At 42.5% G+C, this 24114-nt stretch overlaps 1 protein-coding gene across 3 annotated transcripts; it reads left to right on the top strand.

The window, feature by feature from the left end:
* The first annotated feature begins 189 nt into the window (after positions 1-189).
* Positions 190-19353, top strand: LOC110504345 (tandem C2 domains nuclear protein). 3 transcript variants are annotated; one of them, XM_036962986.1, is made up of 12 exons: positions 190-353; positions 640-711; positions 1152-1349; positions 1941-2087; positions 3376-3452; positions 6128-6209; positions 8124-8224; positions 9686-9802; positions 11302-11448; positions 17336-17441; positions 17851-18047; positions 18233-19353. In XM_036962986.1, the coding sequence occupies exons 2-12, from the start codon at positions 642-644 to the stop codon at positions 18341-18343; spliced, it is 1353 nt and encodes a 450-aa protein (XP_036818881.1). In that variant the 5' UTR covers positions 190-353; positions 640-641; the 3' UTR covers positions 18344-19353. The 3 variants fall into 3 exon arrangements, with proteins under 3 accessions (XP_036818881.1, XP_036818880.1, XP_036818879.1); XM_036962985.1 differs by having other exon boundaries at positions 191-364; positions 11257-11448; positions 18233-19351; XM_036962984.1 differs by having other exon boundaries at positions 191-353; positions 11257-11448; positions 18233-19351.
* The last annotated feature ends 4761 nt before the right edge of the window (positions 19354-24114 follow it).

Genomic DNA, 24114 nt, shown 5'->3' on the forward strand with positions numbered 1-24114 from the left:
TGAATAGACTATAACGTGGAGATCACATGAACAGACTATACCATTCTTTATCTTTATTAAGGAAGCAATTGAGACTCCTGCACATGTTTATTATTAATTTTGTTTTTGGAGAAGGAAGCTTGTTCATCTTGAGAACGTCTCGTTGAAGGGCATTAGCGGAGGGAGAGGAACCATGTCAACAGAACCAACCAGCCTTAAACTCGACGGGCACTAGGACCTAAAACGTGTCTGTGGTTCCAGTGGAAGTTAAGGACGAGGACAGTTTGGGAGAATACCCACTATTCCAGCTGTTCTATAGAGAAGTACTGAAAGAAGTTGTGCGTCTTCCCGGGGCGGGAATATCTGCTTAGCAGGTTTTTAGCAGGTTTTTATACATTTGTTTTAGTTTGGTTAATGTGGTTATTGTGAGATGATAATAATTGCTGAAATGTCTAGGAATCGTTTCTACCTATGTATCTCTTCTCATCAGAAGATATAGCTGACTCCTGTCAATTCATTTCTTGAACTATTCTGTCGTCAGAAAGATAAATCGCAGTCAGTTATTTGAACGTAAATTCTCAGAAACTTTCAAGCGGTAATACAGTTGGCTTCGTGCTGCTGTTTATTCTGTTGTGTACTCTGATTACGACTCTATTATAGGCATGGCAATGGAATGCATCAAGAACTGCTGCAAGACCTTCCTAGGCAAGGACGCCGAGATAGAACAGCAAGGTAGTAAATTGTTAATTTTATACATATAAAAAATAAATAAATAGCCTATTGGATTACTCCTTGGCCTATTATATCATCAAATGTTTATTAAAGAAAATACATTGATTAGCCTCTATTCTTTGTGTTATTTTTGATCTATTTTTAATGTAGTACCACATAGTCTACAGCCTGATTTATTTTACCAGGCAAGTCGATTAAGAACAAATTCTTATTTATAACGACGGCCTAGGAACAGTGGGTTAACTGCCTTGTTCAGGGGCAGAACGACAGATCTGTACCTTGTCAGCTGGGGGATTCAAACTTGCAACCTTTCAGTTACTAGTCCAACGCTCTCACCACTAGGCTACCCTGCCGCCCCGTCCATAACATGTGATGGATGTCTACTACGTAGTAAACGGAAGTCCCTCTGAGGAAAAATAATGGTTTATTCTACTTTGTAGTGATTACAATGAAGATGCCCCCTGCCAGAGCTATCTCAGGTGGCCCCAGGAAGGGTGTAGGGGTATCAGAGGACTATCTCCTCTCTAAACTCCCCTTGGATGGAAAAGAGATCCCCTTTGTCCTCCCCACGTTCAAACCTTCCTACATCCAACCACGAGGATCACGTTACCTCGGCTACCAGACACCAGGGCTACACAGTATGTATCAAGTCAATCAATCAGTGTCTTTACTGTCACAAATGTGGACATTTTTTACAACCACCATTGTCTGGGCTTTTCTCAGAGCGAAAATGTATATAAATTAATGTTTTATTGCTAATATCATAATGTACATACTGTATTGATTATGGCAATAGTCTCTCTGTGTGTACCCCGAGTTTAGGTGATGTGTTATGTAACTTCTGACCTGTGACCTCTAACCTCTATGTATCCCAGGTTTAGGGGATGTGTTAGGTAACCTCTGACCTGTGACCTCTAACCTCTGTGTATCCCAGGTTTAGGTGATGTGTTATGTAACTTCTGACCTGTGACCTCTAACCTCTATGTATCCCAGGTTTAGGGGATGTGTTAGGTAACCTCTGACCTGTGACCTCTAACCTCTGTGTATCCCAGGTTTAGGGAATGTGTTATGTAACTTCTGACCTGTGACCTCTAACCTCTATGTATCCCAGGTTTAGGGGATGTGTTAGGTAACCTCTGACCTGTGACCTCTAACCTCTGTGTATCCCAGGTTTAGGGAATGTGTTATGTAACTTCTGACCTGTGACCTCTAACCTCTATGTGCCCCAGGTTCAGCCAGGAGCACCTATGCAGAGAGGAAGGCGGAGCTGTCAGGGGCCAGTCACATAGTCTATAACCCCGACTCCTCCCCCAACATGTCTCCCGGAACAACACGACACAGCAATCTGAAAAAGAGTCCCCGGGGCTCAGAATCAGGTGTGTACTGTAATATCACCCCTGACCCCTAACCCTGTACTGTAATATCACCCTGACCCCTAACCCTGTACTGTAATATCACCCCTGACCCCTAACCCTGTACTGTAATATCACCCCTGACCCTGTACTGTAATATCACCCCTGACCCCTAACCCTGTACTGTAATATCACCCTGACCCCTAACCCTGTACTGTAATATCACCCTGACCCTGTACTGTAATATCACCCTGACCCCTAACCCTGTATTGTAATATCACCCTGACCCCTAACCCTGTACTGTAATATCACCCTGACCCCTAACCCTGTACTGTAATATAACCCTGACCCTGTACTGTAATATCACCCTGACCCCTAACCCTGTTCTGTAATATTACCCTGACCCCTAACCCTGTACTGTAATATCACCCTGACCCCTAACCCTGTACTGTAATATCACCCTGACCCCTAACCCTGTACTGTAATATCACCCCTGACCCCTAGTGTACTGTAATTTCACCCCTGACCCCTAGTGTACTGTGATTTCACCCCTGACCCCTAGTGTACTGTAATTTCCCCCCTGACCCCTAGTGTACTGTAATATCACCCCTGACCCCTAGTGTACTGTAATTTCACCCCTGACCCCTAGTGTACTGTGATTTCACCACTGACCCCTAGTGTACTGTAATTTCACCCCTGACCCCTAGTGTACTGTAATTTCACCCCTGACCCCTAGTGTACTGTGATTTCACCCCTGAGCCCTAATGTACTGTATTTCACCCCTGACCCCTAGTGTACTGTAATATCACCCCTGACCCCTAGTGTACTGTAATATCACCCCTGACCCCTAGTGTACTGTAATTTCACCCCTGACCCCTAGTGTACTGTAATTTCACCACTGACCCCTAGTGTACTGTAATATCACCCCTGACCCCTAGTGTACTGTATTTCACCCCTGACCCCTAGTGTACTGTAATATCACCCCTGACCCCTAGTGTACTGTATTTCACCCCTGACCCCTAGTGTACTGTAATATCACCCCTGACCCCTAGTGTACTGTAATATCACCCCTGACCCCTAGTGTACTGTAATATCACGGATAAGAAAAGTAATACCAGCTCATATTGGTTTATGTGTGAGGAGAGACCAGGACCTGTGGATCAGGTGTGTACTGTAAAATCATAAAGAGAAAAGAATCCCATCATCATATTGCAAATTACTGAGATTTTCCTGTGTCTTAGTAACTATTTGCTTAGCTTTCACATTTGGGGAAAAGGTATCTTAGCGTTAACACGGTTTGTTTGGCTTTCAGGTGGGAATGTGACGACTGGGAATCTGAGCAAATCCCTGTTTGACTTGTCCAACTCCAACCCTCCCAGCCACATACAGGTGAGTGAGGATGTTTATGCAATAGCCAAACCACCTGTGTTGTTTACCTCTGACACATTCAGTGTGATGCCTCCTCCGTAAAGCCAAAGCCTAAATCCACCTATGAGCTGCCATATCTTTGTGTTCCCGTCGTCCACATGTAAAGTCGTTGTGCGTCACCCCCCCCCCCCCCCCCCCCCGCTCGGCCACATTCATGGTTTCCATCGACCGTCACTCACCTCTCGGCCTCTGAAAGACGGCGCAAAGCTCTGTTGATTGTGTTGAATGGAGTGGTAATCAATCACAATAATATGTAGGGTTTGGTTAGGGCTGGTCTGGGTGGGGTCCTCTTGGCTGTATTAGTAATATGAGGTGTATTGTATTGTACCGTAATCGCCAGTCATCAACAACACCGTTGGTTACCGGGTATATATATTGTGTGTATTTGTTATGAATACTTTTGGTCTCATGTCTCGCCCCCCCCCCCAAAAAACCACGATAAACATTACAATCTATCGTACAGAACCTCGTGATAAATAACGTGATAAACTTCAGTTTGACTACGTGTTTCACAGCGTACTGATATTAGGCTTGCATCCTAAATTGCTCCCTATTCCCTACGTAGTGACTTATGGGCCCTGGACAAACAGTAGTTCACTATAAAGGACATAGGGAGTCATTTAGAACACATCCTGTACCTGGTTGAACCTGGGCCAGAACTTTGTGATTGGATGCTTAGTGTGTTGTATTGTTAGTTGCTCTCATGCCTTATCGGGGAAGTCTAGCTGTTGAGCTGATGCTGTGTAGTGTAATATGGGGGAAGTCTAGCTGTTGCTGTGTAGTGTATTATGTAGTGTATTATGTAGTGTAATATGTAGTGTAATATGTAGTGTATTATGTAGTGTATTATGTAGTGTATTATGTATTATGTAGTGTATTATGTAGTGTATTATGTAGTGTATTATGTAGTGTATTATGTATTATGTAGTGTAATATGTAGTGTATTATGTATTATGTAGTGTATTATGTATTATGTAGTGTATTATGTAGTGTATTATGTAGTTTATTATGTTTTGTGTAGTGTATTATGTAGTGTAATATGTAGTGTATTATGTATTATGTAGTGTATTATGTAGTGTATTATGTATTATGTAGTTTATTATGTAGTGTATTATGTATTATGTAGTGTATTATGTAGTGTATTATGTAGTTTATTATGTTTTGTGTAGTGTATTATGTAGTGTAATATGTAGTGTATTATGTATTATGTAGTGTATTATGTAGTGTATTATGTATTATGTAGTGTAATATGTAGTGTATTATGTATTATGTAGTGTATTATGTAGTGTATTATGTAGTGTATTATGTAGTGTATTATGTAGTGTAATATGTAGTGTAATATGTAGTGTATTATGTAGTGTATTATGTAGTGTATTATGTTTTGTGTAGTGTATTATGTAGTGTATTATGTAGTGTAATATGTAGTGTATTATGTATTATGTAGTGTATTATGTAGTGTATTATGTAGTGTATTATGTAGTGTATTATGTAGTGTAATATGTAGTGTATTATGTAGTGTATTATGTAGTGTAATATGTAGTGTAATATGTAGTGTATTATGTAGTGTAATATGTAGTGTATTATGTATTATGTAGTGTATTATGTAGTGTATTATGTATTATGTAGTGTATTATGTAGTGTAATATGCAGTGTATTATGTAGTGTAATATGTAGTGTATTATGTAGTGTAATATGTAGTGTAATATGTAGTGTATTATGTATTATGTAGTGTATTATGTAGTGTATTATGTAGTGCATTGTGTAGTGTATTATGTATTATGTAGTGTATTATGTAGTGTATTATGTAGGGTAATATGTAGTGTATTATGTAGTGTAATATGTAGTGTAATATGTAGTGTAATATGTAGTGTATTATGTAGTGTAATATGTAGTGTAATATGTAGTGTATTATGTATTATGTAGTGTATTATGTAGTGTATTATGTAGTGTATTGTGTAGTGTATTATGTATTATGTAGTGTATTATGTAGTGTATTATGTAGTGTAATATGTAGTGTATTATGTAGTGTAATATGTAGTGTATTATGTAGTGTATTATGTAGTGTAATATGTAGTGTATTATGTATTATGTAGTGTATTATGTAGTGTATTATGTAGTGTATTATGTAGTGTAATATGTAGTGTATTATGTAGTGTATTATGTAGTGTAATATGTAGTGTATTATGTATTATGTAGTGTAATATGTAGTGTATTATGTAGTGTAATATGTAGTGTATTATGTAGTGTATTATGTAGTGTATTATGTAGTGTATTATGTAGTGTATTATGTATTATGTAGTGTAATATGTAGTGTATTATGTAGTGTAATATGTAGTGTATTATGTAGTGTATTATGTAGTGTATTATGTAGTGTAATATGTAGTGTATTATGTAGTGTCATATGTAGTGTATTCATGCAGAGATAATAATACTCAGTCTGTTTGAACATCCTGTTCATGTCCTGTTGATTTCATGTTTTAATGTCACGCAAGGTTGTCTCTGTGTTTATTATGACAGTGTGTCCAGGGCCTAACACGTGTGTGTGTGTGTGTGTGTGTGTGTGTGTGTGTGTGTGTGTGTGTGTGTGTGTGTGTGTGTGTGTGTGTGTGTGTGTGTGTGTGTGTGTCCCATTGTAGCGTTACGACAGTGTGTCCAGTGTCCAGAGCAGCAGTGCATCGTCCTCCCAGAGGGACTCCCTGGAGAACAGCCGTAGCCTTGGTAACCATTACACACACACACACACACACACACCCCAGTCGTAGCCTTGGTAACCAATATAAAGGAAACCCTAAACCCTGACAACAGAACAAAGACAACAATCCACTTCCTAACAGACTTTGTCAGAATTATTATTTTTTATTTAGGAGGAAAATAGAACACACACACAATGCGCGCACACACACACACACACACACACACACACACACACACACACACATGTACATCAAGAATTTCACAATGCACAAATGCAGATGGATTTGTTCATGTTCAAGAGCTTGTTTTCCATTAATCTGACATGTCTCTCTGTTGGTGTTTTCCATTGATCTGACATGTCTCTCTGTTGGTGTTTTCCATTGATCTGACATGTCTCTGTTGGTGTTTTCCATTGATCTGACATGTCTCTCTGTTGGTGTTTTCCATTGATCTGACATGTCTCTCTGTTGGTGTTTTCCATTGATCTGACATGTCTCTCTGTTGGTGTTTTCCATTGATCTGACATGTCTCTGTTGGTGTTTTCCATTGATCTGACATGTCTCTGTTGGTGTTTTCCATTGATCTGACATGTCTCTGTTGGTGTTTTCCATTGATCTGACATGTCTCTGTTGGTGTTTTCCATTGATCTGACATGTCTCTCTGTTGGTGTTTTCCATTGATCTGACATGTCTCTCTGTTGGTGTTTTCCATTGATCTGACATGTCTCTCTGTTGGTGTTTTCCATTGATCTGACATGTCTCTCTGTTGGTGTTTTCCATTGATCTGACATGTCTCTCTGTTGGTGTTTTCCATTGATCTGACATGTCTCTGTTGGTGTTTTCCATTGATCTGACATGTCTCTGTTGGTGTTTTCCATTGATCTGACATGTCTCTCTGTTGGTGTTTTACATTGATCTGACATGTCTCTCTGTTGGTGTTTTCCATTGATCTGACATGTCTCTGTTGGTGTTTTCCATTGATCTGACATGTCTCTCTGTTGGTGTTTTCCATTGATCTGACATGTCTCTCTGTTGGTGTTTTACATTGATCTGACATGTCTCTCTGTTGGTGTTTTCCATTGATCTGACATGTCTCTGTTGGTGTTTTCCATTGATCTGACATGTCTCTGTTGGTGTTTTCCATTGATCTGACATGTCTCTCTGTTGGTGTTTTCCATTGATCTGACATGTCTCTCTGTTGGTGTTTTCCATTGATCTGACATGTCTCTGTTGGTGTTTTCCATTGATCTGACATGTCTCTCTGTTGGTGTTTTCCATTGATCTGACATGTCTCTCTGTTGGTGTTTTCCATTGATCTGACATGTCTCTCTGTTGGTGTTTTCCATTGATCTGACATGTCTCTGTTGGTGTTTTCCATTGATCTGACATGTCTCTCTGTTGGTGTTTTCCATTGATCTGACATGTCTCTCTGTTGGTGTTTTCCATTGATCTGACATGTCTCTCTGTTGGTGTTTTCCATTGATCTGACATGTCTCTGTTGGTGTTTTCCATTGATCTGACATGTCTCTGTTGGTGTTTTCCATTGATCTGACATGTCTCTCTGTTGGTGTTTTCCATTGATCTGACATGTCTCTCTGTTGGTGTTTTCCATTGATCTGACATGTCTCTGTTGGTGTTTTCCATTGATCTGACATGTCTCTCTGTTGGTGTTTTCCATTGATCTGACATGTCTCTGTTGGTGTTTTCCATTGATCTGACATGTCTCTCTGTTGGTGTTTTCCATTGATCTGACATGTCTCTCTGTTGGTGTTTTCCATTGATCTGACATGTCTCTCTGTTGGTGTTTTCCATTGATCTGACATGTCTCTGTTGGTGTTTTCCATTGATCTGACATGTCTCTCTGTTGGTGTTTTCCATTGAACCGACATGTCTCTCTGTTGGTGTTTTCCATTGAACCGACATGTGTCTGTCTTTGTAGAGTCCATCACGTTGTCTGGAGATGAGAGAGACTTGGGGAAGGTGTGTGTCCGGCTCAGTTACCAGGAGGCCCTGGAGCAGGTGTGGATCACGTTGGTACAGGTACGGTTATAGGCCGCGGTAGGAAGGGGCTACCCAGGGGACTGAACCTACCTACCCAGGGGACTGAAGGGCCCATTGTACCTGCCTGCTAGGTGACTGAATAGAGCCTCTGTCTCAGATTGTTGGACCAGAAACTCCATCTCAATTTCTCCTCTCTCTCACAAGTCACTACTCTGTTAACTTCTGAGAAGTGTTTTAGTGAAGAAAAATAATCATTGCTTTGAGTTTATTTTTCAAATGTAAAGTAGATTAACAGCCACTTCCGTTCCAATCACAAATTAGAAGGACTGATCATATCACAAAATACGATCACCACGTAGATACACTAACAAATAAATTACTTCCACCCAAAAAACAAGAGAATTCCTGAGACACTTGGTTAGATGTGTCTGTATAATAAATACACTATGATACCTACTGTAGTCAGACCTCTAACTCTGTAGTCAGATCTCTACCTCTGTAGCCGGGCCTCTACCTCTGTAGTCGGGCCTCTACCTCTGTAGCCGGGCCTCTACCTCTGTAGCCGGGCCTCTACCTCTGTAGTCAGACCTCTAACTCTGTAGTCAGACCTCTAACTGTAGTCAGACCTCTAACTCTGTAGCCAGACCTCTAACTCTGTAGTCAGACCTCTAACTCTGTAGTCAGACCTCTAACTGTAGTCAGACCTCTAACTCTGTAGTCAGACCTCTAACTCTGTAGTCAGACCTCTAACTCTGTAGCCGGGCCTCTAACTCTGTAGCCGGGCCTCTAACTCTGTAGTCAGACCTCTAACTGTAGTCAGACCTCTAACTCTGTAGTCAGACCTCTAACTCTGTAGTCAGACCTCTAACTCTGTAGCCGGGCCTCTAACTCTGTAGCCGGACCTCTAACGCTGTAGTCAGACCTCTAACTGTAGTCAGACCTCTAACTGTAGTCAGACCTCTAACTCTGTAGTCAGACCTCTAACTGTAGTCAGACCTCTAACTCTGTAGTCAGACCTCTAACTGTAGTCAGACCTCTAACTCTGTAGTCAGACCTCTAACTGTAGTCAGACCTCTAACTCTGTAGTCAGACCTCTAACTGTAGTCAGACCTCTAACTCTGTAGTCAGACCTCTAACTCTGTAGTCAGACCTCTAACTCTGTAGCCGGGCCTCTAACTCTGTAGCCGGGCCTCTAACTCTGTAGACGGGCCTCTAACTCTGTAGTCAGACCTCTAACTCTGTAGACGGGCCTCTAACTCTGTAGTCAGACCTCTAACTCTGTAGACGGGCCTCTAACTCTGTAGCCGGGCCTCTAACTCTGTAGACGGGCCTCTAACTCTGTAGTCAGACCTCTAACTATGTAGTCGGATCTCTACCTCTGTAGCCGGGCCTCTAACTCTGTAGACGGGCCTCTAACTCTGTAGACTGACCTCTAACTCTGTAGCCGGGCCTCTAACTCTGTAGCCAGACCTCTAAGTCTTATTTCTCTCCTTCTCTCAGTGTAAGGATGTGTCGCTCGCTCAGAACAGCAGTGAGCATCAGAAGATGAGCTTTAAAGGCATCATCACTATGAGCAAACCAGTACAGTTCAAGAGCTCCGTCAAGGAAGGATCTCCGGTAAGTTATTTAACATCTGTCTAGATGTCTGTCTGGGAGAAAGTAAAAGTTATTCTCTCTGGCAACTAACGTTCTTCCATCCTCTCCCCTGGGCATTACATTGGCTAACCTGGTCATGTATCCACAAAGCGTCTCTGAGTAGGAGTGCTGGTCTAGAATCAGTTTGGCCTTTTAGATCAGAATGAATAAGACTATATGGACAGATCCTAGACATAATTAATAAGACTATATGAACAGATCCTAGATCAGAATGAATAAGACTACATGGACAGATCCTAGATCAGAATGAATAAGATTATATGGACAGATCCTAGATCAGAATGAATAAGATTATATGGACAGATCCTAGATCAGAATGAATAAGACTATATGGACAGATCCTAGATCAGAATGAATGAATAAGATTATATGGACAGATCCTAGATCAGAATGAATAAGACTATATGGACAGATCCTAGATCAGAATGAATGAATAAGATTATATGGACAGATCAGATCAGCACTCATTCTCTAAGATGCTTTGTGGATACGGGCCCAGATGTTTTTATTTATTTTACCTTTATATAGTCAGTTAAGAACAAATTTTCAATGACGGCTTAGGAACAGTGGGTTAACTGCCTGTTCAGGGGCAGAACGAGAGCTCAGGGATTTGAACTTGCAACCTTTCGGTTACTAGTCCAACTCTCCTGCCACCCCAAAACCAAGGAAAATAGATATAGATATAGATAGCTAGATAGATAGATAGATAGGTAGAGAGAGAGAGAGAGAGACAGAGAGATCTCCTCTGAGCTCCACGTCACTGGCTTTTAGTTCTCCCTGGTAGTTTAGCCTCTTATCGAGCGCAGTGTTTCTGTTGCTGAGCTGTTGCAGGCCTGAAGAGTCAATGGCTGGAAATTAAGTGAGAACAGGATTCCTCCATTTGCACTGTCGATGCTTTTTGCTCCACTTGGTTCTACGAGTAAGTGAAGAAATAATGTGATCCTCTCTGATAACATACTACCAGGTACTAGTCAGAGTGGAGTACTGTCCTAATCTACCAGGTACTAGTCAGAGTGGAGCACCGTCCTAATCTACCAGGTACTAGTCAGAGTGGAGCACCGTCCTAATCTACCAGGTACTAGTCAGAGTGGAGTACCATCCTAATCTACCAGGTACTAGTCAGAGTGGAGTACCGTCCTAATCTACCAGGTACTAGTCAGAGTGGAGTACCGTCCTAATCTACCAGGTACTAGTCAGAGTGGAGCACCGTCCTAATCTACCAGGTACTAGTCAGAGTGGAGTACCGTCCTAATCTTCTATCTCTGCTCCCTCCCTCCCTCCCCTCCCTCCCTCCCTCCCTCCCTCCCTCCCTCCCTCCCTCCCTCCCTCCCTCCCCTCCCTCCCTCCCTCCCTCCCCTCCCTCCCTCCCTCCCTCCCTCCCCTCCCTCCCTCCCTCCCTCCCTCCCTCCTCCTAGGACACAGTCTTCATGGAGACCTTTGTGTTTACGTTGCGGCTGCAGCAGCTGCGTTGCAGTGCTCTGGTATTCCGGCTGCAGACCCACCACCCCAGGAAGAGAACGGTGGCAGAGTGTGTCCTCTCCCTCAGACAGCTGGGCCCTGAGGAGACACAGCACTGGATGGAGCTCAGCCCTCTTTCCAAGACCACTGTGAGTATAGAGTTGTACAGCATAGAAAGGATGACTAGAAAATGTATTCCAACTCAGTGGCCTTGTGGTTTTGAGTGTCCGGCCTGAGATTGGAACTTTGTGGATTTTGATCAACCGACCGAGTCACACCGAAGCGTGTAAAAATGAGTCAGGGAGGTGACCAAGAACCCGATAGTCAAACTGAGCATTTGGGGAAGAAGGGCCTTGGTCTGGAAGGTGACCAAGAACCCGATAGTCACTCTGACAGAGCTCCAGAGTTCCTTTGTGGAGACGGGAGAACCTTCCAGAAGGACAAAAATATTTGCAGAACTCCACCAAGTACTTTGCTTCTTGAGTCATCTCTCTCCGCTCTTTCCACACAGACCTAGCCACGCCCCCTGTCACTCAAGGGGCAGCATTTGATGTTCCTCAACCACGAGACACTTGTGTTCAGTCTACATGGTCAATGCAGCACATGGAACAATGTTGACGACAACAATGCTGTTTTCACTTTGCTTCTTAATATAAATCCACTAGCGTTCTATAATTACAATATTAGTTTGTGTTTCTTACATCAGCAAACAGCTAGTTTGCCTTTTCTTAGCATGTTGCCCTAAGTAGATGTACTAACCGACTTGCCAACGCTATAGTTTGTTAACAAGAAATTTGTGGAGTGGTTGAAAAACGAGTTTTAATGACTCCAACCTTTTTTTATTTTTTGACAACTTTTACTTCTCTACATACCTAAACAAAATACTGTACTTTTTACTCCATACATTTTCCCTGAACCCTAAAAATATTAATTACATTTTGAATGCTTAGCAGGACAGGAAAATGGTCTAATTCACACACTTATAAAGAGAACATCCCTGTTCATCCCTACTGCCTCTGATCTGGCAGACTCACCAAAACACAAATGCTTTGTTTGTAAATTATGTCTGAGTGTTGGAGTGGGCCCCTGGCTATCTGTAAATTATGTCTGAGTGTTGGAGTGGGCCCCTGGCTATCTGTAAATGATGTCTGAGTGTTGGAGTGTGCCCCTGGCTATCTGTAAATGATGTCTGAGTGTTGGAGTGTTCCCCTGGCTATCTGTAAAAGATGTCTGAGTGTTGTAGAGTGCCCCTGGCTATCTGTAAATGATGTCTGAGTGTTGGAGTGTGCCCCTGGCTATCTGTAAAGGATGTCTGAGTGTTGGAGTGTTCCCCTGGCTATCTGTAAATTATGTCTGAGTGTTGGAGTGTTCCCCTGGCTATCTGTAAAGGATGTCTGAGTGTTGTAGAGTGCCCCTGGCTATCTGTAAATTATGTCTGAGTGTTGGAGTGTTCCCTGGCTATCTGTAAAGGATGTCTGAGTGTTGTAGAGTGCCCCTGGCTATCTGTAAATGATGTCTGAGTGTTGGAGTGTTCCCCTGGCTATCTGTAAATTGAAAAACAAAAAACAAAATGGTGCCATCTGGTTTGCTTCATATAAGGAATTTGAAATTATTTATACTTTTACTTTCGATACTTAAGTATATTTTATAAATGACATTTACTTTTGATGCTTAAGTAAATTTAAAACCAAATAATTTTCAGACAGATTATTTCACTTATCATTCACTGTATCACAATTCCAACAGCTTGGAAAATTCCAGAAAATAATGTCATGGCTTTAGAAGCTTCTGATAGGCTAATTGACATCATTTGAGTCAATGTGTACACCTGTGGATGTATTTCAATTCCTGCTCAGCGAGGAAGAAGCCACTGCTCCAAAACCGCCATAAAAAAGCCAGGCTACGGTTTGCAATTGCACATGGGGACAAAGATCGTACTTTTTGGAGAAATGTTCTCTGGTCTGATGAAACAAAAATAGAACTGTTTGGCCATAATGACCATCGTTATGTTTGGAGGAAAAAGGGGGAGCTTGCAAGCCGAAGAACACCATCCCAACTGTGAAGCACGGGGGTGGAGGCATCATGTTGTGGGGGTGCTTTGCTGCAGGAGGGACTGGTGCACTTCACAAAATAGATGGCATCATGAGGCAGGAAAATTATGTGGATATGTTGAAGCAACATCTCAAGACATCAGTCAGGAAGGTAAAGCTTGGTCACAAATGGGTCTTCCAAATGGACAATGACCCCAAGCATACTTCCAAAGTTGTGGCAAAATGTCTTAAGGACAACAAAGTCAAGATATTGGAGTGGCCACCACAAAGCCCTGTCCTCAATCCAATAGAACATTTGTGGGCAGAACTGAAAAAGTGTGTGCGAGCAAGGAGGCCTACAAACCTGACTCAGTTACACCAGCTCTGTCAGGAGGAATGGGCCAAAATTCCCCCAATTTATTGTGGGAAGCTTGTGGAAGGCCACCCGAAACGTTTGACCCAACCCAATTTAAAGGCCAAATACTAATTGAATGTATGTAAACTTCTGACCCACTGGGAATGTGATGAAAGAAATAAAAGCTGAAATAAATCATTCTCTCTACTATTATTCTGACATTTCACATTCTTAAAATAAAGTGGCGATCCTAACTGACCTAAGACAGGGAATTTTTACTCAGATTAAAATGTCAGGAATTGTGTAAAACTGAGTTTAAATGTATTTGGCTAAGGTGTATGTAAACTTCCGACTTCAACTGTATGTGTTGCCACCCTAGGATCACTCACTACTCATAAAGCACACTGGGGTCACTCCCTACTCATAAAAGCAAAAGGTAGAACTTTTATTATTGAAAAACTAAAAATACCGTCATACCGTCCGTGATATCATATTTTGGCCATATCGCCCAGCCCTACTTCCAGCAGCACAACGACCCTAAGCACACAGTCAAGACAACGCAGGAGTTGCTTCGGGAAAAGTCTCTGACTGTCCTTGAGTGGCCCAGCCAGAGCCCGGACTTGAACCCGATCGAACATCTCTGGAGAGACCTGAAAATAGCTGTGCAGCGACGCTCCTCATCCAACCTGACAGAGCTTGAGGTGTTCTGCAGAGAAGAATGGGAGAAACTCCCCAAAAACTCCCCAAAGTTGCTTCAACAAAGTACTGAGTAAAGGGTCTGAATACCTATGTAAATGTGATATTTCATTTATTCATTATTTATATATAAATTTGCAAACATTTCTAAAAACCTGTTTTTGCTTTGTCATTATGAGGCATTGTGATGTCATTATGGGGTATTGTGATGTCATTATGGGGTATTGTGATGTCATGATTGGGTATTGTGATGTCATTATGGGGTATTGTGTGTAGATTGACAAGGGGAAAAAAAACGATTTAATCAATTTTAGAATAAACTGTCGTAAGAATATGTGGACAAAGTCAAGGGATCTGAATACTTTCCCGAATGCACAGTTATATATTTAGTCCCTGTTTTCTATTCAGTGAATTTCATTGAGAAAAAAAGCCCAAGTTTTCACTCACGAACCTGCAGCCACTAGTTAGCTTGTCAGTGGAGTATCCCTCTAAACACCAACCTGTCCTCTGGGTGTATCCTTCTGAACACCAACCTGTCCTCTGGGTGTATCCTTCTGAACACCAACCTGTCCTCTGGGAGTATCCCTCTAAACACCAACCTGTCCTCTGGGAGTATCCCTCTAAACACCAACCTGTCCTCTGGGAGTATCCCTCTAAACACCAACCTGTTCTCTGGGAGTATCCCTCTAAACACCAACCTGTCCACTGGGAGTATCCCTCTAAACACCAACCTGTCCTCTGGGAGTATCCCTCTAAACACCAACCTGTCCTCTGGGAGTATTCCTCTAAACACCAACCTGTCGTCTGGGAGTATCCCTCTAAACACCAACCTGTCCTCTGGGAGTATCCCTCTAAACACCAACCTGTTCACTGGGAGTATCGTCTTGGTCCCAGCTGCTGCTTTCATGATTCCTTTTACTGCCCAACTATGACGCACTGGCTTATTTGCAGTTTCTTAAGGCACCCAACCAAGCCCTTAGATAACACAGGCCTTAGACGGAGTCATACATAAGAGTCAAATAAATGACATCTAGGGTCAAAGGTCAAAATTTCAGGTAGTCAAGGTCAGGGTGTTGAGCTTCCCTTTAGTTGTATCCCTCTTTCTGAAATAGACTAACCTGTCCTACGAAGAGTGTGTATTTGAAACAGTGGATACAATACATGCATCTTTAAAAAAAAGCCTTTATGTAGGCTCATTATGTGGAGAGTTGTTGACGGGGGTTATAGACTCATTATGTGGAGAGTTGTTGACGGGGGTTATAGACTCATTATGTGGAGAGTTGTTGACGGGGGTTATAGACTCATTATGTGGAGAGTTGTTGACGGGGGTTATAGACTCATTATGTGGAGAGTTGTTGACGGGGGTTACAGGCTCATTATGTGGAGAGTTGTTGACGGGGGTTATAGACTCATTATGTGGAGAGTTGTTGACGGGGGTTATAGACTCATTATGTGGAGAGTTGTTGACGGGGGTTATAGGCTCATTATGTGGAGAGTTGTTGACGGAGGTTATAGGCTCATTATGTGGAGAGTTGTTGATGGGGGTATAGACTCATTATGTGGAGAGTTGTTGATGGGGGTTATAGACTCATTGTGTGGAAAGTTGTTGATGAGGGTTATAGACTCATTATGTGGAGAGTTGTTGACGGAGGTTATAGGCTCATTATGTGGAGAGTTGTTGATGGGGGTATAGACTCATTATGTGGAGAGTTGTTGATGGGGGTTATAGACTCATTGTGTGGAAAGTTGTTGACGGGGGTTATAGACTCATTATGTGGAGAGTTGTTGACGGAGGTTATAGGCTCATTATGTGGAGAGTTGTTGACCGGGGTTATAGGCTCATTATGTGGAGAGTTGTTGACGGGGGTTATAGGCTCATTATGTGGAGAGTTGTTGACGGGGGTTATAGGCTCATTATGTGGAGAGTTGTTGAGGGGGTTATAGGCTCATTATGTGGAGAGTTGTTGACGGGGGTTATAGGCTCATTTATGTGGAGAGCTGTTGACGGAGATCAGGTGATTTAGAAACGGTTAGAAGCAATTGATGCAATAATATTATTTAGAAATAGCCTTGTGTAATAATGGTTTTTAATGGACATTATAGGCATCTGAGGTACAGATGTAGGATCTTAATTTGAGCTGCATCTGGAAAATAATCATACGGCAACAGAAAATGTGGATTATAATTAATGGACATTTTTGAACGGGTTGATACCGTTTTCAAATCAAGTCTGAACTTTCAAAGTGGAAATTACAAACTTCAGAAACCTTTTTAAACCTCAAATACACTAAGTTTTACATGTCCTGCATTGCAGGGGAATTTTTGCCTGCAACAGGGTGATCAAATTACGATCCTACATCTGTATAAGAGCCAACTCTCTGATGCAGCATTGGATGCGTACCAAATGGCACCCTGTTCACTATTTTTTTTATTTTTTAATATGTACAAATATCCCAATGCCCCAGGGCAGTGATTGGGGACATTGCCCTGTGTAGGGTGCTGTCTTTCGGATGGGAATTGTTACGTCGCTACCTAGTCTGGCGTTACCATACCTCCAAATCACATTGTCGTCACGTCGCAACCTAGTCTGGCGTTACCATACCTCCAAATCACGTAGTTGTCACGTCGCTACCTAGTCTGGCGTTACCATACCTCCAAATCACGTAGTTGTCACGTCGCTACCTAGTCTGGCGTTACCATACCTCCAAATCACGTTGTCGCAACCTAGTCTGGCGTTACCATACCTCCAAATCATGTTGTTGTCACGTCGCTACCTAGTCTGGCGTTACCATACCTCCAAATCACGTAGTTGTCACGCCGCATTAGCTACCTAACCAAGTACAGGCGTTTGGGGGATGGCACCAGTGTGTTTAGCAACGTGAGGTTGTTGGTAGGAAATGTGTCCAGTCTCCAGTGTCTGAGGTTTTCCTCTTCATCCTGTCCGTCTTTCTCCAGGTGTGTCACGCTGAGCTGCACCTGGCCACCTGTTTCCAGCCTGTTAACGGACGCATCCAACTGCAGGTCCTCGCTGCCCAGAACCTCCCTGCTCCACTCAGGCAAGGTAGGTGTCTATTTCACCTGACCAGACATGGGTTCAAAATGTTATTTAATAAAAATAATAATTAATGTAGCTGTGCTCGATGTAAAGTCCAACAAGTGCCAACCCTGGCCACAACCAGGCACTCCGGGCAGGCTACAGCAGCAAATACTGAATGTTTTAGAAATATATCTAATAGGATTTGAACCCAGGTCTGGATCTGACCACCTACATGTCCATTCACGTACATCATTCTTCGAAAACATTTGAAATTATTTTAATGATGAATAGTCTTGAGTGGCCATCCTTACAAATCCCGTCTGGTATGTGAGAAGCCTTGGGCTTCCGAGGCTAACGAGTAACCATTTTGCTTGTGTGTGTTTGTGTGTGTGTGTGTGTGTGTGTGTCCCTTCCTTCCTCGTCTGTGAAACAGCGTTCTTTGTGAAGATAGAGATGCAGCTGTTGGGCAGGGTGGTGATGAAGAAGAAGACTCACGTCCTGAAGTCCTCCGGGGGTCAGCTGACCTGGACTGAGTCTTTCTACTTCCCCTTGACTCTGGACCAGAGCTTCCTGCTGTCAGTCAAACTGTACAGCCGCCGCTCTGTCAGACGAAAACACTTCCTCGGACAGGTGATAACGGCTTAACGTACTGAATCTGTTTGACTTTGTTGTTCCGTACGACGTTTCTTCTTCTTGCCACTATCCATGCACACAAATGCTCTGCCTATCTCGCTGGCACACACACCAGTAACCACGTGGAGTGTTTGCGTTTCGAAGATTAGGCCAATTGCATAACAACGTACATTTTTCTGCAGGTTCACCTTGGCTTCGACAGCCCAACGCAGGAAGCAGCAGAGCAGTGGAGGGATAGCATGTCTCACCCCGAGAAGGTGGTGGCTGTATGGCACAGACTCAACGGGTCCTGAAACGCCTGTAGAAACTCACACGGCCTGTAGAAACTCACACAGCCTGTAGAAACTCACACAGCCTGTAGAAACTCACACAGCCTGTAGAAACTCACACAGCCTGTAGAAACTCACCACAGCCTGTAGAAACTCACACAGCTTGTAGAAACTCACACAGCCTATAGAAACTCACACAGCCTGTAGAAACTCACCTCACACAGCCTGTAGAAACTCACACAGCCTGTAGAAACTCACACAGCCTGTAGAAACTCACCTCACACAGCCTGTAGAAACTCACACAGCCTGTAGAAACTCACCTCACACAGCCTGTAGAAACTCACACAGCCTGTAGAAACTCACACAGCCTGTAGAAACTCACCACAGCCTATAGAAACTCACACAGCCTACATTCAAAATGGCACCCTATTTCAGGGGTTCTCAAAGTGGGGTCCACGGAGGTACTGACACGGAGTCTGCGGCTATATCTCAAAATATATATATAAAAAATATATATTTTAAAAAACAAAGAATATCTTATTAATATTACTAACAACAACAGGTTAAACACACATTTTCACATATGGATCTGTGGAATAAGTTTGTGGTGTGTAATACAATGTAATATTATTAACCTAAAATGTATGTTCTTAAAGGCCTAGTGCAGTCAAAAATGTGATTTTCCTGTGTTATATATTAGAGGTTGTAAAAATACTGTGAAATTGTGAAAACTATGATAATGCCCTTTAAGTGTAAGAGCTGTTTGATAAGACCTGAAATTTCATCCTGTTTTGGTGGGATGGACTTTTGGTCCGCCTGGAGACATCACCAGGCGGTAAATTAATGAATCAAATCAAATCCAACTTTATTTGTCACATGCGCCGAAAACGACAGGTGTAGAGACCTTAACCGAAAGTGCAGTTCAATAAAGAGTTCAGAAAATATTTAACAAGTAAACTAAAGTAAAAATCATTAAAAAAGTAACACAATAAAATAACAATAACGAGACGATATACAGGGGGTATCAGTACCGAGTTAATGTACAGGTTAGTCAAGGTCATTTGTACATGTAGATAGGGGTGAAGTGACTATGCACAGATAATAAACAGTGAGTTTAGTGGAGGGGGGGTGTCAATGTAAATAGTCCTGGTGGCCATTTGATTAATTGTTCAGTGGTCTTATGGCTTGGGGGGGGGGGGGCAGAAGCTGTTAAGGAGACTTTTGGTCCCAGACTTGGCGCTCCGGTACCGCTTGCCGTGCGGTAGCAGAGAGAACAGTCTGTGATTTGGGTGACTGGAGTAATCGCAGTTCTGATGACCAGAAGTTATTTTCGATCATAAGCAACATTATATACAAAATAAGTTTAAAAAATAAGTTACAAACAACGCAAAAAAAAACCGAACAAAATAGCACAGTTGGTTAGGAGCACGTAAAACGGCAGCCAATAAGAAAGAGAGTTTCAAATCTCTCTGCCAATAACAGCTCGTTTTCAGTTACTCCCTCCCCCCTACTCAGACCACTCCCAGACAGTCGTAGCAAAATTCTTGCTTTAGAAATGGCTCTTTGCTAATAAGCTCTTTTTGTTTATTTTTGACCGTTTTATTTGAAACAATCACAGTAACGTACTTAATTGTTACCCAACAACAAAGCATCTCTCTGCCCCATGACAAAATGTGTAGAATTACAGAATACAAAATACAAAAACGGCAAAAATTTTCTCGTGGCGGGCCTTTAATATGTTCCTCCCCAGGGCTCAGGACTTGGTTCGCCCCGGCCACAGTCATAGTAAAACTCCCTTGGGGCCGTACTTGGTGAACATAAGCAACCATTTAAATGTAAACAGTTTCATCCGGCGTATCAGGAAATTAAAATCGTTCATTTATCTTGCACGTGACAGAATGCTAACTTGTAGCTGGTCCCGGATAAAATGGCACACGTTTAGCCTTATGCTAACCTCACCCAGATAAAATGGCATGCGTTTAGCCCTATGCTAACCTCACCCAGATAAAATGGCACGCGTTTAGCCTTATGCTAACCTCACCCAGATAAAATGGCACGCCTTTAGCCTTATGCTAACCTCACCCAGATAAAATGGCACGCCTTTAGCCTTATGCTAACCTCACCCAGATAAAATGGCACGAGTTTAGCCCTATGCTAACCTCACCCAGATAAAATGGCACGCCTTTAGCCTTATGCTAACCTCACCCAGATAAAATGGCACGCGTTTAGCCTTATGCTAACCTCACCCAGATAAAATGGCACACGTTTAGCCCTATGCTAACCTCACCCAGATAAAATGGCACACATTTAGCCCTATGCTAACCTCACCCAGATAAAATGGCATGCGTTTAGCCCTATGCTAACCTCACCCAGATAAAATGTGACACGTTTAGCCCTATGCTAACCTCACCAAGATAAAATGCGACACGTTTAGCCCTATGCTAACCTCACCCAGATAAAATCCAACACGTTTAGCCCTATGCTAACCTCACCCAGATAAAATGTGACACGTTTAGCCCTATGCTAACCTCACCCAGATAAAATGCGACACGTTTAGCCCTATGCTAACCTCACCAGGTGACATTAATTATATCCTAGAAAACGTTTTGGAAATGAAGATTGAGAATTTAATTTAAAAAGGAGCCACCTCTTTCAGCCTTGCACACAAACACACTGCTAAATAGCAGGTGAGGTTAGCATAGGGCTAAACGTGTTGCATTTTATCTTGGTGAGGTTAGCATAGGGCTAAACGTGTCGCATTTTATCTTGGTGGGGTTAGCATAGGGCTAAATGTGTCGCATTTTATCTTGGTGAGGTTAGCATAGGGCTAAACGTGTTGCATTTTATCTGGGTGCCCCATAAAAAAAAAATTGAGAACCCCTGCCCAATTTTAGTGCACAACGTTTGACAACTTTTCTGGTCAAGAGTAGAGCACCAAATATGGAATAGGTTGCCATTTGGGACGTAGACCCAGCTTCACCTGGACAGGCAGGTGACCAAGACGATGTAGACACAGCTTCACCTGGACAGGCAGGTGACCAAGACGATGTAGACACAGCCTCACCTGGACAGGCAGGTGACCAAGACGATGTAGACCCAGCTTCACCTGGACAGGCAGGTGACCAAGACGATGTAGACCCAGCTTCACCTGGACAGGCAGGTGACCAAGACGATGTAGACCCAGCTTCACCTGGACAGGCAGGTGACCAAAACGATGTAGACACAGCCTCACCTGGACAGGCAGGTGACCAAGACGATGTAGACACAGCCTCACCTGGACAGGCAGGTGACCAAGACGATGTAGACCCAGCTTCACCTGGACAGGCAGGTGACCAAGACGATGTAGACACAGCCTCACCTGGACAGGCAGGTGACCAAGACGATGTAGACACAGCTTCACCTGGACAGGCAGGTGACCAAGACGATGTAGACACAGCTTCACCTGGACAGGCAGGTGACCAAGACGATGTAGACACAGCCTCACCTGGACAGGCAGGTGACCAAGACGATGTAGACCCAGCTTCACCTGGACAGGCAGGTGACCAAGACGATGTAGACACAGCCTCACCTGGACAGGCAGGTGACCAAGACGATGTAGACACAGCTTCACCTGGACAGGCAGGTGACCAAGACGATGTAGACACAGCCTCACCTGGACAGGCAGGTGACCAAGACGATGTAGACACAGCTTCACCTGGACAGGCAGGTGACCAAGACGATGTAGACACAGCCTCACCTGGACAGGCAGGTGACCAAGACGATGTAGACACAGCCTCACCTGGACAGGCAGGTGACCAAGACGATGTAGACACAGCCTCACTTGGACAGGCAGGTGACCAAGACCAAGATCTGTAAACTCATAACACAAACACATGCTTTTGGGTCGGGAACCGGACCCATAGGAACAACCACACCTGTATCTGTACCTGTACAGCCGTACCAGCATGCTCTATAACTGGGCTTGGCAACAGGAGGCCCAACAGGCAGCTTTTTTAAAGACTGTTAAAAATCACCAGGAATTCAGCTAAAATTTGTTTAATTTAGTAAATATGTTCAATTATTTTTGGGCTTAGGCCTCGATTCAATCTGATCAAACCCACACAGCTGATGTTTTGACCTTTGTCGAGAGGTGGAACTACGTTGGAGAGGTCAAACATTTCTGTCACCTTAATGGAGGTGTAGATTTACATCTCACATTCCAGTGTTCCAACATCTGAACAAATCTGCATTGGGATTTCTCTTAATTAATGCGACGCCATGCAACCAATGACAATGGTCGCTCTAGGTTACAATGCCAGGATCCACTTGTGGATTTCACGTCTCTAACGCAGTTCCACCTACGATACCGCCAAAATGTAAATATTAGTATAGAGTTATGTTCTGTCCCCCCCCCCTCCCCCGACCATCTGCTCCGACATAAATCGGGCCTGCGTCTGAATGTAGGCGCATCTTGTTTTGTTTTATAGGATCACGGGACACTGCTTCCACTACAGATTATGTTCCCTCACTTTGCTTAATTAAAAAAGGGATTGTTATTTAATAAACACATTCTGTGAATGTCTGGAAGAACAAATGGATTTGTTTATTATTTTTTTTGTCGATAAAGTTTGACAAGTTTTGTATGTTGTCAATGTTTTAGTGAACGTGCAGTACACCGAGAAAGTTATTTAGAATGGAAATGGATGTTTTTAAAAGAAGGACATTTTTTTTTTTTAACTCTTATTTAATATATTTATAGCTGTTTATAAGTGCTAGGAATTGTAGCATGTATGAATAACTGGTTTTATGTCATGTATCATCTGTGTACACTGGTGAATCCCTGGTCTATTATAATATATCAATATTTTTTTGTACGTCTTCTTCTTTGTTTTAGTCTTCTAATCTTAATCTAGAGAACTACTGTATAAATATAATCAATTATTAACCTCACATTAGCATATTAGCGTATAGTATAATAAATTATTAATCTCACATTAGCATATTAGCATATAAACACTGGTGTGAGTGTCTTTCATCTCCTGTCTTTTTATATAACGACATGTAACGATTGTTTAAAGATAAGCGTGATTAAAACTAAGATCCTATCTTAAACCCAAATCTGTACAGATGTCCGACTTGGTTTGTTCTGATCAAAGGGGTTGTAAAAAAGCAAGGAAACAGCCCCATGTTTGTTGTTTCAGTATGTATAGCATACGATGCTAACGTATCCCTCAGTGTTCTATAGGCCAGTGTGTATCTTCTCTGAAACGGGACCAACAACCATAAACAATTCGTAGCCTTTTTTATTATACAATGGCTTGAGTGACACATGTTCAGAACAAACGGAGAAGATTCCACACTGGCCTCAATACAATAGACATTTCCACTGCGTCACTCACCTCCTTCCAACTCTCAAAATGTAATTTTCCTGCTCGTTCGGATGCAATCATCTGAAATCATGTGTCCACTGACCTGCGTTCTACAAAAATTCAATCAAGGATTTTCTTGTCCAACAATAGAGGAACGGTTTTGGTCTGGCCACTGAATTTTTTTTTTTTTTTAAATACTATATTTTAAAGATCAGGGTTAGAAACCACTTTATCTACCCGGAAAGGGACATTAATATTGTCTTTACATGAACATATAGTATCAAATTACAGCAATGTGCATATATAAACCCTGAGAAGCCCATTCTAAACCCATTATCAAGGCAGCCTTACTGTGTTACCAGCAATGTTCTAGTCTATTAGGAGTGTGGTATATTGCTGTCAGGCTGATCAGTGTATATTGGGAGTGTGTATATTGGTGTCAGGCTG

Source organism: Oncorhynchus mykiss, chromosome 25 (assembly GCF_013265735.2).
Source record: "Oncorhynchus mykiss isolate Arlee chromosome 25, USDA_OmykA_1.1, whole genome shotgun sequence".
Taxonomy (NCBI): Eukaryota; Metazoa; Chordata; class Actinopteri; order Salmoniformes; family Salmonidae; genus Oncorhynchus; species Oncorhynchus mykiss.

Bases quoted from the DNA above. Each gene is read 5' to 3' on its own strand.
- LOC110504345 (XM_036962985.1), top strand. From the start codon at position 642: ATGGCAATGGAATGCATCAAGAACTGCTGCAAGACCTTCCTAGGCAAG. The intron at 2,088-3,375 runs GTGTGTACTGTA...TTTGGCTTTCAG, and splicing joins TCCCCGGGGCTCAGAATCAG to GTGGGAATGTGACGACTGGG. The intron at 18,048-18,232 runs GTGATAACGGCT...ATTTTTCTGCAG, and splicing joins GAAAACACTTCCTCGGACAG to GTTCACCTTGGCTTCGACAG.